The 16,590-nt window shown below is 34.9% G+C and overlaps 1 protein-coding gene across 7 annotated transcripts in view; it reads left to right on the top strand.

Annotated features, from left to right (window-relative positions):
- The window catches only part of ADGRB3 (adhesion G protein-coupled receptor B3), a 444,081-nt gene that overhangs the window by 214,208 nt on the left and 213,283 nt on the right, over positions 1-16,590 (top strand). For all 7 annotated transcript variants that reach the window (XM_058801298.1, XM_058801295.1, XM_058801300.1 and 4 more), the window contains 3 exons: positions 1,201-1,395; positions 7,803-7,871; positions 12,355-12,463. In XM_058801298.1, the coding sequence (XP_058657281.1) occupies positions 1,201-1,395; positions 7,803-7,871; positions 12,355-12,463 (373 nt within the window). The remainder of the gene's footprint in view (positions 1-1,200; positions 1,396-7,802; positions 7,872-12,354; positions 12,464-16,590) is intronic.

The raw sequence follows: 16,590 nt of genomic DNA, 5'->3' as shown, positions 1-16,590 counted from the left end.
ATATTGACACAAAGTGTCTGGGGAGATCTGGAAGTGGCAACAAGTATTTTTACATTTTTCCTTCTACATCACCACCCTGTTATCACAGAATCATCAAGGCTGGAAGAGACTTGCAATATCATCTAGTTGAACTATATGTTGCATTAGTAATTTTTCCCTCTATATGTCAGTAATAAGGCAAGTTAAAAAGCAATTGAAGATAAATTTTTAAAGATCATGACAACATTTTTTTTGCCAGTTTCATAATATTTTCAGCCCTCCTGCTTAGAATAAGGTCTGTCTTGGCTAATTTTCTTTATCTAAAAACATTCAAACTCAGGATATTTTATGATTCTATGATATTCTAGTTTTCAATTGAGAAGAACTTGTGCTTTTATGCTTAAATTATAAGGTATATTTAAAAATAGGTTGTTTAATCCATGTGCTCTTTCTTTTAGCCTTGTCCTGTCTTTGTGATACTATATGCATCTTCCTGGGATGCTGAGTCAGCTTTTAGAATTAACCAGATCCACAAGTTCAGGTTCTAATCAGGAGGGTACTTCTAGCATATTTGTTTTGGATCACTAGTCCTGAACACATCTGCTGGGAGAGCTACTGCTAAAGTATGCTCTTTTGGCAGATACACAGGAGCTATTAATAAATAAACTTGCATTTCTTGGAAAAAGCAAACGGGATTGTTCCCAGTTAACACCTTTGTGCTACTGCTACAGAAGGGAGCACCATAACCAGCTGCCAACTAAACCACCTCTCTTGCACTGACTAGCCAAGCTGGGCTGGCACGGGTGAAAGGTCTGCTCTCCTATAGTAAATCAGATTATAACAAGTACTGCCTTAGCATTTATTCCTTTCAGAGGTCTCAGTTGTTAAATGAGGGGCAGCTGTGGTTGTACAGGTGTTCCTCTGAGGAAGGGCAGTACCTTGCTGTGTCATGACGACAAATTAAAGCTGCAGTCCAGCCCATGGAGTTTCAAGAAAACCACAACAAATTCAGAAGCTTTTGGTATAAAATCAATGATGCTCTGATAAAAATAATATTTCTATCACTGTAGACTACTACTTTGTCTTATCTTTAATGGGACTTCTTTTTTTTAAACTGGTTTTAACATGTAATGTTTTGGCTGTGTTTAGAATTTATCATACATTTTTCTCAGTAAAGTAGGTTCTGATAATAGGTTTTTTTTTTTTTTTCTTTTGGTACAGATTAAAGAGCATCTTGCCAAGGGTCAGAGGATGTTGGCTGGTGATGGCATGTCCCAAGTAACCAAGACACTATTGGATTTAACGCAGAGGAAAAATTTTTATGCTGGGGACCTTCTAATTTCTGTGGAAATTCTCAGAAATGTTACAGACACATTTAAAAGAGCGAGTTATATCCCTGCATCTGATGGGGTGCAGGTAAGAGAAACATTGTAAAGGTAATGTTTCAGTTGATGGAGTTTATTTCTGTATATTGCAGTGTACTGCACAGCAACTGGTTTGCCCACAGAGGAAACAAAAGTCTTCCACATGATAGACACAAGCATTCTTTGCATAAAACTAAGATCCAAGTGTGAAATTGGAAGATTCAGCTACGTTTAAGACAAATATCCAAACCAATGCAGCAGGTGAAAAATGTAAATGCTTTATTTGTAGCATTTCAGGGTCTTTGTCTTTCAAGGTTTGGTTGACTGATAGGTGGTGTTGGTAATTTTTGGCACTATGCATTTTGCTAGTGTTCTTTGTTCCAGTTCATTTCAGTTCTAAACTAGTTCATTTCAGTTCAAAATCCAACCACATTGTTATGTAATTCTGGCATTGGTTCTTCATTTCAGATAAATGAAGCTTATTAAAAGTGCGCAGAAATGATGGATAGAGCATTTTATATAAATTTTCTATTTTACATGTTAGATTAAGTCTTCTTGTGCAAGAGGACAAATAAAATGCTGTTAGATGTAAAACAAATATAATTATTTCTACATAATGGACTGGACAACTCTTACTTAGAACTTCTGGATAAAGATATTGGTTTCATCTTATATCTGAAAATTTTAGACAGTTTTCAGAGATTGTAGACTACTGACAAAGAATACTAAGAAGGCAGATGTGTGTAATATTTATGAAAAAGAGAGATTAATGATCATTCATAAATTACAAATGAAGTTATTAATGCAGATCATGTATATTTATCTCTGTAAAGGTAAGCATAAATTATAAATACACTTCAGTATAGAATCATGCAGATGAAGGGAGATATGTTGGAAAAGACATTTTTTCACAGTTTATTATTCAAGACTTGCTATTATATTTTCTCTTTTCTAGTTTTTCTGTGCACAAAGAACAATTAAGTTCCACAGTAAAACCGACATACCTTGTGTTGGCCTGTAGCCAGCTGAAAGTATTTTTTTTAAACAAAGCTTTTCAAAAAGTATGTTTGCTGAGAAATTTTTTTTTTTTATTAAGTGAGAGTCATTATCTATTCAGTAATAGCTTTACCATTAAGCAGGATGTTATACACTGAAAATTTTCATGCAATCAAGAGTCTGATAGCCCAGTGTGACTTCTTCATGGTTCACAGGCACTAAAAACTCTTTAATAGAACTAGTCTGGAGAAATTGAAATCTTGAGTGATTTTGTCCATGGGCCTTGCATATCAGGTCATTTGCAGCTTACATATGTTAAAGAGAATTTGATTCTTTTCCCACTGATGATAGTGCCAAAAGTTTTGCTTCATTCTGCAATGTAGATCTGTTTCCAAAATTCTAATAGTATTCAGGCATAACTTGACAATGTTATTAAATATTTTTAAAGAATTTTAATAAATAATGTAGAAATTAGGAAATTAAAAATATAACAATTGGTAAGCCATATTCTGAAGGATTTCTCAAACCAAAGAAAAATAACTGTATTTCAGTATTTGCATGCCTAAATACAAAGAGTTCCTTAATCCCAGTTTAAAAAGACACTCAAACTCCAAGTCAGAAAAAATAAAAGTATCAAAAAAGAAAAGAAAAAGAACAAACATCAAGCTAAGGTAAAATTAAAAAAAAAGAAAAAAACAGTGGACAGTATTCAGGAAAGTAAGTGAAATCAGACTAAAACGCGTGTTTGGCCCAGGGGATATATTAAGAAAGGTTCCTTTTACTGACTTCCGATGATATATAGTGAAATCCTGGTTCGGTAACAAAAGTTTAAAATTTCTATAAATTTCTGAGAAACATGGATTTTTCCATATGTAAACATATGTCATATTCTACCATACTCTGGAGTATTGTATTTATTTTTTATTTTCATTAGGACATACTTTCATACTTCCTAGCTCATCATCAAAGTGAGTTACAAAAAGGTAAAAATTAAAATTGCATGAAAAGTCTTCTTTATGTAGAAGCTCTGTGTGATGTTCTAATTCCATTCTATATTTTAACTAGATAGAGTAGAATTTCTTATTTGATGTATTTTGGTTTTTAAGAAATTATCAGAAATGCATGAGTGAGGTTTAAAATCCCTAAAAGCCATAATTTATCACTTTGTGTGATGTTGGAAAAGTAGGTTATGATGAATTACGGACAACAGGTTTTTTTTAAGATCCATGCAAAAACAACACTTGAATTATGACTGAGAAAGAAAAAGTATATATGTCTGAATATATTTGTTTCTTATACACTCCATCCATCTAGATGGTCCTTCAAATGACTACAATATCTGTTTTATATTCAGTATTAATATTCATGAATAGTGCAAGATTTGTAATTCAGAGACTCCATAACAAAATGAATGAACAGAAAAGTGAGATAAAATTTGAAAATTTCCAGCTAATTCTCAAAAATGAAGGTGCTGCTGCCTGATGTGCTGCATTGAAAATGCCTCTTGTTTAGGCAGACATTTCCAAGAGCAAAATAAAGTTTTTAAGGTATGCATATTTAGTGCCAAGTTATTTATTACATGACTCCTTTTATTTTGCATCTTTTAACTGTTTTTTGCAACAATATCTATGCATACTTGAACATACAATGTCAGGAACAAAAATAACCATTTATGACGCAGTTGAACAAGAAAGTGTCTTGCATCAGTGACTGAGAATATCAGTGCAGTAGCAGAAATTATTGCAAGACAAGTCATCCAATTCTTCTATAAGCAAGGTGTTTCATGTAATACAGGAATTCTTTAAAATACCCTCTGCAGGTACACTGAGGCTATGAGATGGTCACTGCACTTAGGTGAGAATGATTCTAGCAGGAAGAAAATACAAATTTTAAATAAGCAAAATGGAAGCAATGTTTTGAAATATTATCCAGAACTGGTCTAAAAGTGCTTGAACTTCCTTCTAAGGACAGGATGGCAGGAAAGTAACTGCATTTCAGGACAGAATGGCAAAACAAGTTCTACAATCCCCTGATGCATCAACCAACAGGAAAAAAGGTTTCTCTCCAAAGAAGTTAGAGCAGTCTAATCCCTTTTATATTAGCCATAGGGACTATTGCTGTGAGTCAGGGTTTAACAGGATTGTCCAATATTTTTTCCTCCACCTTCCCCCTCCCACACACACATTCACTATGCTGAAGTCCAAAAGTGGAGGTGACTTAAGGCTATCCATTAATTCCTCCTAGGGAGGAATTCTCTAACTGTATAAAAGGATTTCTGGCAGCTTTATGCCTGCAGAGAGGGTCAAAGATTTTGGACTGGAACAGAGAACTACATCCATTGTATTACAGTAGAAAAAATTGAAAGGAAGGAAATTAAATTAGGAAAATGTTGCTGCCATTCCCAGCTGTAACTGGCATGATCATGAAAAAAGGGCAAAAATAAAGGACTTCAAAATTTGGTTCTGGCTGTCCCAACATTTTCTATAGTGACTAGTTCAGTATTATGCAAGCCTGCCTATGAAAGAAAGAAGCTTGATTCTACAGGGATGTCCAGTGTTTACTGCAGTAATTTCCTCAGATCACATCCATAATGCTTCTAAAATTTAGCCTTCACACCTGTCAATCATTTTACTAAAGGACAATGCTGTTTCTTTCATGATTAATGCAATAAACAAGAGAGTAGTCAAAGTAGGACAAAGACTTTTTAACCCTTCTTCCCCTGATATGCATTTTTTAAATGCATCTCATATCTATTCATTATTGAAGCAGGAAATCCATTTGCTCATCTCCGTTTAATTCACAAAGCACTGGCATTGCTTTGAAAAATCACTTGGACTGAAAAACCTGCACACATCTCACCCTCCAGTGCTACCATAAATATGGCACCAACCAAGATTAGAAATAGAGAAAAAAGATCCTAAGAAGAAATATATTTGTATTACTAATTTCATACACCTAATTTATACTTTTTTGGCAAGTGCAAAAATATATATTAGGCAATTTATTGCTCATCTTTTGTTTTTGTTGGAGTCTAGCATTATTTATAAACTTTTCCACATATATTTCTGTCAATTATTGGTAATTTTAAAGCTTTCTGCAACTAAAATGAATATAAATGTTAACTAATATATAATATTATTAGAAAAGCCATGTAGTATATCTGCAAGAAATATTTTAAACTCCTGAGTGCTCTTCATGCACTCGTTAGACAGAATAGATACTTTTGCAATTAAGGCTTAGACTGCAGGGGAATCAGTGTCTGCAGTGTGAGGCAAAACTTCCTTCAGAACAACTCTCTAGTATGATAAATTGTCCCACACTGAGCTCCATGCAGCTGCTGCTAGACTGCTGCCAATGCCCTAATAAGTTAAAGTTAAAATTTCCATCCACTGCATTTCTACAGCATTACACTGGAAGAGTTGAGAAACTACCATGTTTGGAAAAGTGTTTTCTTTCAGGCAAAATCGTTCAGAAGGCCGACTCTACCTAGTAGAAGTCTTCACCAAATTACAATCCCCCACAGTAGGTGTGATTGCAGTGCCATGAAACTGGCATGCTTTGACCAATACAATTTATTTTACTGGAGGGACCAGTGAAGATGTACATTTTTCATAGCTGAAGTTGAATTTACAGAATTGTGATTTGCCAACCTGGTTAAACAGGCAATTCCTTTGTCACAAATACCAAATGGAACTCCTTGCATTGTGCTTTATTTTGTTATGGAATGTCTGAAAGGGATTAAATGTATTCCAGGTATATAAGCAGTATGTAACTATATCTATTCTTCTTATTCTTAACTTGACTGGAAAGTCTTTAGTATTGCTGTAAATTGGATCAAATAATGAAAACATTTTTCTTTTATGTCCTACCATTAATTCCCATCTTGTCCAAATGCTCACTTAAATTTTCATAGGAGCTTGCTGAATCATTTTGTTTCTTTTCATGAAGTTTATGTATTAGTGAAACTTGTGGATATTTTGCTAGTGACCTCTGTGAGAGAAGAGTTGTAGTGTCATTAATGAACAGGATTATTTTGTCCAAATTCAGCAAAATCTCAGTCACCTCTAGAGTAAATTTGGTCAAGTTAAAGAAATTTTTATCCATGTGAATTTTATAGTTAGCATTGTTAACTTCCTAATGGTTAGGCAAAGATAGATCCTCTTGCTTGTCAGGTCTTTAGTATTGGGACCAGGTTAGACTGGTAAAATGTTATTATAAAAACTTTTTCACAAATTTTCTTCAATTTTGCATTCTAAAATGTTTTACTTATATAGTTGTGAGACACCTAAAATGTTGATGATATCTCTCATTTGAAATGTTTTTTCAAGCATACCCACCACAGACTAATGTTAGAAGTTTTTCCTTTCTGGTTTTAGTCATTGTGCAGTTGAATCCTTTGTAATTTCATTACTACTGAGTTAAAGTTGCTTCTTACTTAAACCTTATTTAGGTCCTGTTTATTCCCTAAAATGCGTAAAAAGTAAGTGCAGGTGAGGTAGTGACCAGTAATCTGAGTTCCAGCAAGGTCACATTGTTGGTATTCCAGGTAAAGTTTTTTGAAATTGTGGGGAACTTAATTGCACTCTTCAGTTAAGGTTACTGGAAACTACATGTATCTTTTATGAAGGAACAGAAAAATTATAATTGGCAGGCTGTAGACAAAATTGACATTCTGCACAAAATGTGATACAGAGATGAGAACAGACTGCACAAATTCTTAGCTTTTAGGGATGAAGAAGTTGGGAATACAAATTGCTAGAGAGAGCAGACAAAATTAGAAAGGAGATTTCTCCACAAACATTTGGAGAAAAATGATTTTTTTAAATGTATCATTTGTATCTAACTCTTCTGCATTTTTCCCCTTAAATGAATAGGAGAATCAGAAAAAGGAGTTAACAGCCTAAGGTCAAAGAAACAGAAACTGCTTATTCCTTTTAAGTTGAAATTCCTAAAAGGATAGAGACAAGTGTGACACATAGAAGTAAGAAGCATCTGATTTGAAACTGTATTGACCATTGAAATGTCATTGAATGCCCTATATATGGTTATTAAGGATCATTTTCTCATTTTGAATAGAAACTAAAGGCTGGAGACTGGTGCTTCTTAAATGTACTTTGGTTTTTTGCAAAATCTATAGTTGTCTAGTTTCTGGAATGAGAGCAATTTGTGAATAGAATGCCATCACATTTAAAAGTTTAGCAAGTTTGAAATGGTTCTTGTTTCATAAGAAGTGGTACTATGGAACATGATTATATACACAAGAATTAAAAATTTACCAAAAAATATGTGCCCTCTTATCAAATGTATTATTTTGTCACATCATCTCTTCTACTGACAGAAAATAGGTTGCAGAACTCTGTCTGTAATAGGGAAAGGAAAGCCTTCTTAATGTTAGATTAAGGATGTGGTCGTTCATATCTTTCAAATCATTTTACTTAGTCATTCATTTACTTGATTTTTCAGAACTTCTTTCAAATCATAAGTAATCTATTAGATGAAGAAAACAAAGAGAAGTGGGAAGATGCACAACAGGTAAGATTTGACAAAATTTAATATAGGTTTTCAGAAATCAGGTTAAAGATGCACCCTGCTGTTGTTGAAAGAAAATCCTAAGTGATAGAATATTTGGGGGGAAAATTGGTCCTTTTCAAAAAGGAGCAATTCAGGACCCACCAGCTAATTTCTTATATTGAAATTATATTTAGAATATAAGCTGCTTCTCTTGATAAAAATAGATTTTTATTAACATTCCATAAGATTATTCACTATGTCTTTGCTTTGGACATTGTAATGAAGTACATACAAAAGCTGAAAAATGCTACTGAGGGCTAGCTGCAATGCTGCTTTTGTCAAACACAACACATCAGACCCCACCCAGAGACCTCATGCAACACCTCTAAACAACTTACAGAAATGCAAACAGGTGACCTGTCATATAAGGTTGTATTTAGAAGAAAAGTTGTCATCCTCAGGACTGAAAAGTTTCTGGTCTAGAAATTTTTATAAAATAGGAAAGTCTAGCAAAAATCATGAATGTATGATAAAAGAGCTAAAATTCAAATACCGCCCCCCTTTTTTTTTTCTTGCATACAAGAATTTCCTATATTTCCTGCATGGGAACTTCTTATACCAAGAAGTTACTGGACAATGTTAAGATTTGTGTTCTTGAACATGACCATAATACTGTCAGGTTTATTCAGGTACAAATAACACTGGCAATGGGGATGAACATAGTTATGTAAAGAGGAAAATTTGTGGGGATGCTCAAAGGCAGGGAAACATTTTTCATGGAGAAGGATTAAACAAAACAAGATACTTCCGAATGGAAGATTCAAGTGCACTTATTTGCAATAGGAGCTTTTAAAAGCAGGAGTGGTTTGGATGATGTGCTGCAGGAGTACTTAATCTACTCATTTGTGCTTCTTGTAAAATAACTAAAGGACATCAAAATAGTGGCAGATTCAGAATGAATACAGGACATACTTATTCTGTAAGTATTCTGTAAGAAGGCTACCTTGCAGGACTTCTTACAACTGAAAGGACACAAGTTAAAAAGGTAAATAGGCAAATTTATTGAAGAAAAACCGTAAGGCATAAGGCAGTCTTTTGGCAAAAAAAGCTGGGCAAGACTTTCCAAGCTAGTATCACAATATTCCTGTCTCCTTATACTCTTCCTTAGATATCAGCTTTTTGCTACTGTCAAAGGCATGAAAATACCTTACATAGATCTGTGCTCTACTCTTGTGTAGTCATTGTGACTGTATTCTATAGATACTTGAACTTTGTTCACTTTTTGTGTCATTCCTAATAAATCACAAGGTACTTAAAGATCATTGAAGCTATTTACCCTCAGTTCTGTAAGTTCACATTTATGATATCACTGAGAAAGGGAAGATCAAGTTTTTTCACTACTAATTCAAACCTTGCAGTAGGCACATGACACTGCAGCTGACCCAGTACAATTCAGCTGGGAATCATATTTTTTCTTTTCCTGTTTTTCTGTTCCTCTGTAGAAGAGCCAGATACAAAAATAGACAAAGTGTGTCATTTTCTTTAGCAGTGATGGATGGAAGCAGCAAAATCACATACATGGGGGTGGTTTCCATAAACAACACCAAGATAAGGATATTAAGCAATTATTTGAGCCCTACTAATAAACAGACATGATACCACTCCAATGGTTTTGACCTTGTCTTCTACCTCCATCTTGCCTGCTTACCCATGCCATGTCAGCCATCTGACACTGGAGATTTGGGGATGACAGCACTTAGGAGGAAATTCTGAGAATGTGGAGACAAAGAGGCAACAGTAAATCTCCATTTCCGTCTTTTCACTGCTGCTTGTAGAAGGAGCAATGTTGAAAAACAGAGAGGGAACAAGTTGTTTCTACTTTTCCTCCTTCACTCTGCCTGGTAAATCATTGTGTCACAGGTCTAGATACAGCAGAAACCCAAATGAACCAAGATGAGCTGAATCCAGGAGTATTGGGGGCATAGGTTCCTGGTTGCAAAGTTAGAGGCTTCACTAAATTTTAGACCACTGAGATATGAACCCCCCAATACCCCTAGTCTTATTACTGTTTTTGTGCAGTTACATAAGCAGACTCAAAGTAACCTTGGAAGCAAATAGTTCTTCATAACAGCTTGGAGGAGTGAGCAGGCACTAATGAATAAAGGTGATTCTGTTTCTGATTCAGCCACTCAGCTTAATTTTCTGTAATAAAAGATTGCAAACCTAGGTGCAGTCTGACCAACCTTTTTGCCAGCTTGCACAGTTTTCTTAAACTCCACAGCTACTGTTAGCATAGATCTCTTAGCCTGTTTTCTAGATTCTTTACTGGAAAGAAAATCTTACTCACTGTCAGCAAATTGCTGACTTTCAATCAAGTATACAGCTGCAATGCCTCAACACATCTGTTTTTCTAGCTGAAATGCCAACAGTTAATAACCATTAATTACAGGTTATATACCATACAGATAAGGAGCACTCACTTTAATACTTGCCTTTTTTTAAGAGCTGATGTAAAGCACTGCTCACAAGCCATTTCAATCCACAATGTGTAAGTCTATACTGGAGTTTCAAAACATGGGAGCTGTTCTGCATATTCTTCATCAAGATCTGCCAGCATCCTATTGATTAACCAGTACTTCAGTACTTCAGAAAAACCCAGAATACCTGCTCAACTGAGTGCTCAACAGTTAATTACTATACAATTTTATATGCAAGAACAAGGGTTTAAAAAATCTGACATTTTTCCTTAGTACATAATCTGTGAGTATGTGTGCTTTGCATGAGATGGATGCAAAACCCACACTTATGACCTCAGTAATTCATCCTTAAGAAGATGGACATTAAGTCTCTATCACCTGAAGCAGCATTTGCAACCTGTTAGCATCATAATTATCACAACAAATTCTTCTTCAAAACAGTATTACTGCTCTACCTTTTATTAACAGATACATGCAGGAAACAAAGCAAAAAATTTGCTATTCTGAACCTAATAACTGTGGACCTAGATGGAGCAAGATGAAGATGGAGAGCAGCATGCTGGAATTTATAGTCTCATTAGGGCTTTTTTAGAGTCTGCAGTCCCAGTAGTGGAAAGAATGGGTTGAATATTGCTTATAAAGTGAAATTTGAACATTTCACTGATATGAAGAAAAAACCACCATGAATAGGTCATCTGTTATTTTTTCTATTGCAAGACACTCTGCTACTGAAAATTGTCTTGTTCATAACAGGCAATAAAAACCAATTTTTTTTTTATGTTTGTGATATGAACAGAACTTTTAGTCTTATTAATAACTGTTATATCTCTAATGATTTTTTTGATGAATTGTTATTGTATTATTGTTAAATATTAAAGAAAATGTTTAATATTTTAAAATGTTTTAAGCTTTAAAAATTATTAAACATTTTTAAAAGCTTTAAAAATTATTTTTAAAAGCTTTTTAAAATTTTTTTAAAGCTTTCAGCTTTGCAAATAAATTTTATTTTTTGAAAATGTGGTTTTATAATTTTAAAAGCCAAATTGAGAGGCTACATTAGCAATGCCAAGGCTACTGCAATTTATTTTAGTTTACTCTGTACAGTTCTGGGCTCCTCAGTACAAGACAGAAAGTAACGGCATGAGCCCAGAAAAATACCATGAAGTTGTTTAGGGGAGTAGAACATTAGATATGCAAAGATAGGCTGAAATAGCTGATACTCTCTTGTTTGAAAACATGACAATATAAAAAGTTCCTGAAAGCGAAAAGAGTAAAGAAGACTGAGCCAAGTCTCAATGGTGTCCGTTGACAGAATAAAAAACAAGGCACAAAAATTAAAATACAGAAAATGCCATTCATGTATAAGACAAGGTGGGAGTGGGAGTGATTGAATGCTAGAACATGTTGTGCAGATAAGCACTGGGGTCATCTTCCTGGGAGACATTCAGAATCCAGCTGTGTGAGTTCCTGGGCAACTTGCTAGAGCTGATATTGCTTTCCACAGAGGCTTGAGCTAGATGATTTCCACTGACCCCTTCTAACCTCCAATATTCTATGATTCTACTACTCCATATCAGCAATGAAAATAATAGTACCAGTAAAAATTTAACTTACTTACATGTTGTCTAATGCAACAAAGGTTGTCATACTGGCAAGGCCACAGTAAGATTTGCATTACTGTTTGTATCAGTAGTTCTGAAGTTACTGAAGATATCTTCAGAGGAAGGAAGAATATTTTAATTAGAGTTGTTCTGTAATATGAAATGCTTTAACCATTAATGAAAGTAATGGCCACTAAGTTTTTGAGAAGGGCAGTGACTTAGCGGAAACATTTTCCACAGTTCTAGTTGATTTCATGTAACTTTATGGGAAGTAGTGTCTGTTTATATGAGGATATAAACAGACTGTTATATCTGTGCAACTGTTACTTCTCAATTTGCTTTTGATGGCATTTAGATTTTATTTGAATTTGCAGCTGAGGACATTTTGTATTATAGTAAATGTCATGTCTGACCTTCCTTTGTTAGATCTATCCAGGTTCAGTGGAGTTAATGCAGGTGATTGAAGATTTTATACACATTGTTGGAATGGGAATGATGGACTTTCAGAATTCATACCTAATGACTGGAAATGTAGGTAAGAAATAGAAATTTCTTCTATCAAATTTATGACCTATTGAAAATCAGAAGTTCCAAGTATGTACTATAGAGTTGCTGCTTCTATCACATTCCAGATTATGTGTTGCTTGTTTATCCCCTCTCTGGTTTAGCACATGCAGAATGGCTTACATGTCGTATTTCTTCATAATTACATCTCAAAATCTAATGCAAAGTTTTAGAATCAAAATTAAGAAAATACTCAGAATACTCAGAATACTATGAGCTGTAGGTAGATTTTAGAGTGTTTCCAGGACATGTAGTGTTTCAAATGCTAATTTGTGAAATTGTGCTAATTGAGTTAAAATTCATATAGGTTATAGCGTGAGAAGTGTTTATTTTGTTGACATTGTCTTTTAATATTCCATTTTCCCCAAAAAAGGTCTTTGCAAATGTTATGGTGTGATAATAATCAATATAGACAAACAATAATTTTAAAAAATATACATTAGTTGCCAAAATAATTAAAGTATAGAATTTGTTATTATTTTAGTTTTTCTATGTGTAAAAGTTTAAAAATTTTATTTAGATTTATTTTTCAAACTTTGTTTTTGCCACTGGAGAGTTGCCAGGTTATAGTCATATAATAACAAGCATCAAATATAAAAATACCTGGCAACTCAATTACATTTGTTAGTACTTATAAATGAGCTGGAATGAAAGCATTTTTTTAAAAAATCAAACTTAAAAATCTGTTTGAAAAGTAATATTCTCTAATAATTTTGTCTTTTTTTTAGTAGCTTTTTTATTCAATTTACTTGCTGAAGCTGCATTTTTATAGTGCCAGGAAAGTATTAGCAAGTTGTATGTAAGGAATAAATCCAAAATATGTATTGTCTGATAGCAAAACTTCTGGTGTTAATACATTTTTTCCGATTTTAAGTTAGCATCTTACTGCACATATACGCCAGCTTTTCAGCAAGTCATTAGAATGAGTAAGAAAATATGGTCATTTTGAAATTAGTTGGTGGAATAAAGCAGGGAAAATGTTGGATTGTCCCTATTGAATATTTACTTGCTGCTCTACAATAATAAATATTTATTATTGTTGTCCAGTTCATATTACAGAGTGACACTACTATAAGGCACAACCTTGTACTGGAGACATTTCAAAGAACTCCCCAAAAAGAACTGTGTCAGCCTTAAAATGTTTAAAACATTGCAGTAGGGTTTTAACCAGTGATTTATTATTTTTGTGGTACTACTGTTTGCACTTTAATACCACTTAAAGCTTCTTCCAGTTGGCAGTCCTTCATTGTGCTAGACCCTCCACAAATTTATAAAGGAAAGTATTTTTTCGGAAATGTTTGTTCTGTGAAAATTTTATGACAAAATAAAAAGTTGAACTTATTTAAAGCACACAGTCCATGCTGCTTGGCACATTGTAGTACATTCTAATCTGTTTGTCCTCTGAAAAATGTGAAAAAAATATCAAACAGGCAAATGCATTCAGATTAAGAAGGTGCATTCAAATAATCTATGTCTCTACATATTCATGGCTTCACATGGGAAACAACAACAACATTCCAGTTGGATCAGAAACTTTGCTGTGCACTGGCTGATTTAGATAACTGCAGAATCTTTACAGTCTTTCTTTTGATTATCTTCCTCTTCCCACATATAAGGTATTTTTAGGCACTCAGGAGGTCTGTTCTTAACTATAGGACCATCAAAGGAATAGAAAAAAAACTGAGAAATGAGTGGTGAAAACTGGAAATGAATTTATAGGTTTAATCTGACTTCCTAGCTCTGTGCCTTGATGTATTGGCATGAGTTTATCCACCCCATGCTTGTTCAGCCATCAAAAAAGGACAGGGTCACTGTGGTGTAAATCATTGATCAGAATACTTCAGCTCAGGTGACATGCTGAGATGGAGAGAGAAGGCTGTTATCAATAAGGAATAATTTCTTATTTTCACTAACAAGAAAGGAATGTATCTGGAATAATTCAGTTTTAGTGTAGTTGTCCTCAGGGCATTGGCATAACTGTCTGACTGCATATGTGTGGGTTTTAGGAAATATTTATGTTGATCTCAACTGAAAAGAATAAACTATGCAGTTTTGGACTGGTCAGCAATAATTATTCTATACCAACAAGAGTTTATAATATGTGAAGTCTTATCTATAACAATTCTTTTAAGTTGACAGACACATTTAATTCAGGCAGCAGATATTGTGCATAAATGAGACCCAAATTGTAACTGTATTCATCTTTAAATAGAAAAATCCAATAGTTCATAGAATAAAATCATAGAACAGTTTGGGTTAGAAGATACATTTTCAACTCACTGGTTGCTCAGAGCCCTATGGCATGTAACTGTGAATGTTTCCACGGAGGGGTATCTTCTACTACCTCTCTGGAAAACCTGTTTCAGTGTTCACCCACCCTTGTTGTAAAATATCTTTTCCTTATATCTAGTCTAAAGTTTTCCTGTTTGATCAAAACCATCACTCCTTGTCCTATTTCAACAGCCCTCTAAAACATTTTTTCATCTTTCTTATAAGGCCCACTTTAGATAGTGAAAGGCTGCAATAAGATTTACCTGAAGCCCTCTCTTCTCCAGGCAGAAGAACCCCAACACTCTCAACCTGTCCTCATAGCAACAGTGCTCCAGCCCCCTGATCATTTTTCTGACCTTCCTCTGGACCCACTCAAACAGATTCATGTCCTTCCTGTGCTGGGAACCCCAGAGCTGGCTGCAGCACTGCCGGTGGGGTCTCACCAGAGTCGAGGAGCAGGATCACCTCCCTTACCCTGCTTTTGATGCAGTTCAGAATACAACTGGCTTTCTGGGCTGCAAGCCCTCAGGTCTAGCTTTTGATCCCCCAGTATTCCCAATTCTTTCTCCTCAGGGCTGGCCTCAATCAGCCTGTGCTGATGCCAGGGGTTGGGTAGCAGCAAGCCAGGTGCAGCACCTTGCATTTGGACTAGTTGAACCTCTTGAGGTTCCCATGGGCCCAGTTCTTGAACTTTTCCAGATCCCATTATTCAGGTGTGTCAACCACACCACTCAGCTCGGTGCCTTCTACAGACTTGCTGGGGACACATTTGATACCTTTGTCATTGATGAAGATGTTAAACAGCACTTGTCACAGCACAAACTCCTGAGGGACACCACTTGTCAAGTGTCCATCAGGATACTGAGCCATGAACTGCTACCCTCTGGATGTGACCAACCAAATTCTAGTCTATCAAAGAATCCCCCCATCAAATCCTTACCTCTACAATTTAGGGAGAAGGGTGTTGTTGGGACCATGTCAAAGGTTTTACAGAAGTCCAGAGGGCATCTGTGGCTCTTGCCTTGTCCACCGATGCAGTCACTCCATCACAGAAGACTAAGTTGGTTAGACAGACTTGCCCAAGGTGAAGCTGTGTTGCTGTCTTTAATCACCTCCCTGTCTTCCATTTGCCTTAGAATAGTTTCTATGAGAGTTCCAGGCACAGATGTGAGGCTCACAGGGGTCAATAGTTATTTACCATAAAATATTCCCTCAGCATCTTCATATGCTTTAAATGCTTTTTGCTGTGTTTTCATTTCCAAATCACTTTAAAGTTCAGAAAAATTACCCTAAATATGAACTAAATATGAGCTACATATGAACTGATGCTTCTTGTCAGAGAAAAAAAAATCCAGTTTAGTTGCAAATTTCACAGTAACACAGTGAGTTCTTGGTTTCTTCTACTAATTTCAGTTTATAAGTTCATTGCTAATTGAATGACATTTCTAATTGAATAGTAGTTGATGTAAAATTTGAGCGCCTAATTGTGTTTCACAGATATGCTAATCCCCTGAGATCTTCCACAGAGGGGATTTTATTTTCTCTTTCTTTCAAGACACAGAAAGAAGTAGTTGTGGCTTAAAAAGTTACTAAACAGCCATGCTGCAATGAATTTCCATTGCACATTCTCAATTGATGACAAATGGGAAGTGATGAAAGGTACATTAACTATACACTAGGCTATCACAAACCACATTATAATACATTTGAAAATAGCTAAGACCAAAAGTTGCCATGCCCCTGTTAAACTTTTCATTGTGATGGCCTTTAACATAAATTTTTCATTTCTTCAGAACAAAACATCAAAGACTGGTTTCAAATCCAGAT

The sequence above is a fragment of the Ammospiza caudacuta genome, chromosome 3, assembly GCF_027887145.1.
Source record: "Ammospiza caudacuta isolate bAmmCau1 chromosome 3, bAmmCau1.pri, whole genome shotgun sequence".
Taxonomy (NCBI): Eukaryota; Metazoa; Chordata; class Aves; order Passeriformes; family Passerellidae; genus Ammospiza; species Ammospiza caudacuta.
Note: the sequence above shows the minus strand (reverse complement) of the source record. Positions and strands in the feature narration are given on the sequence as shown.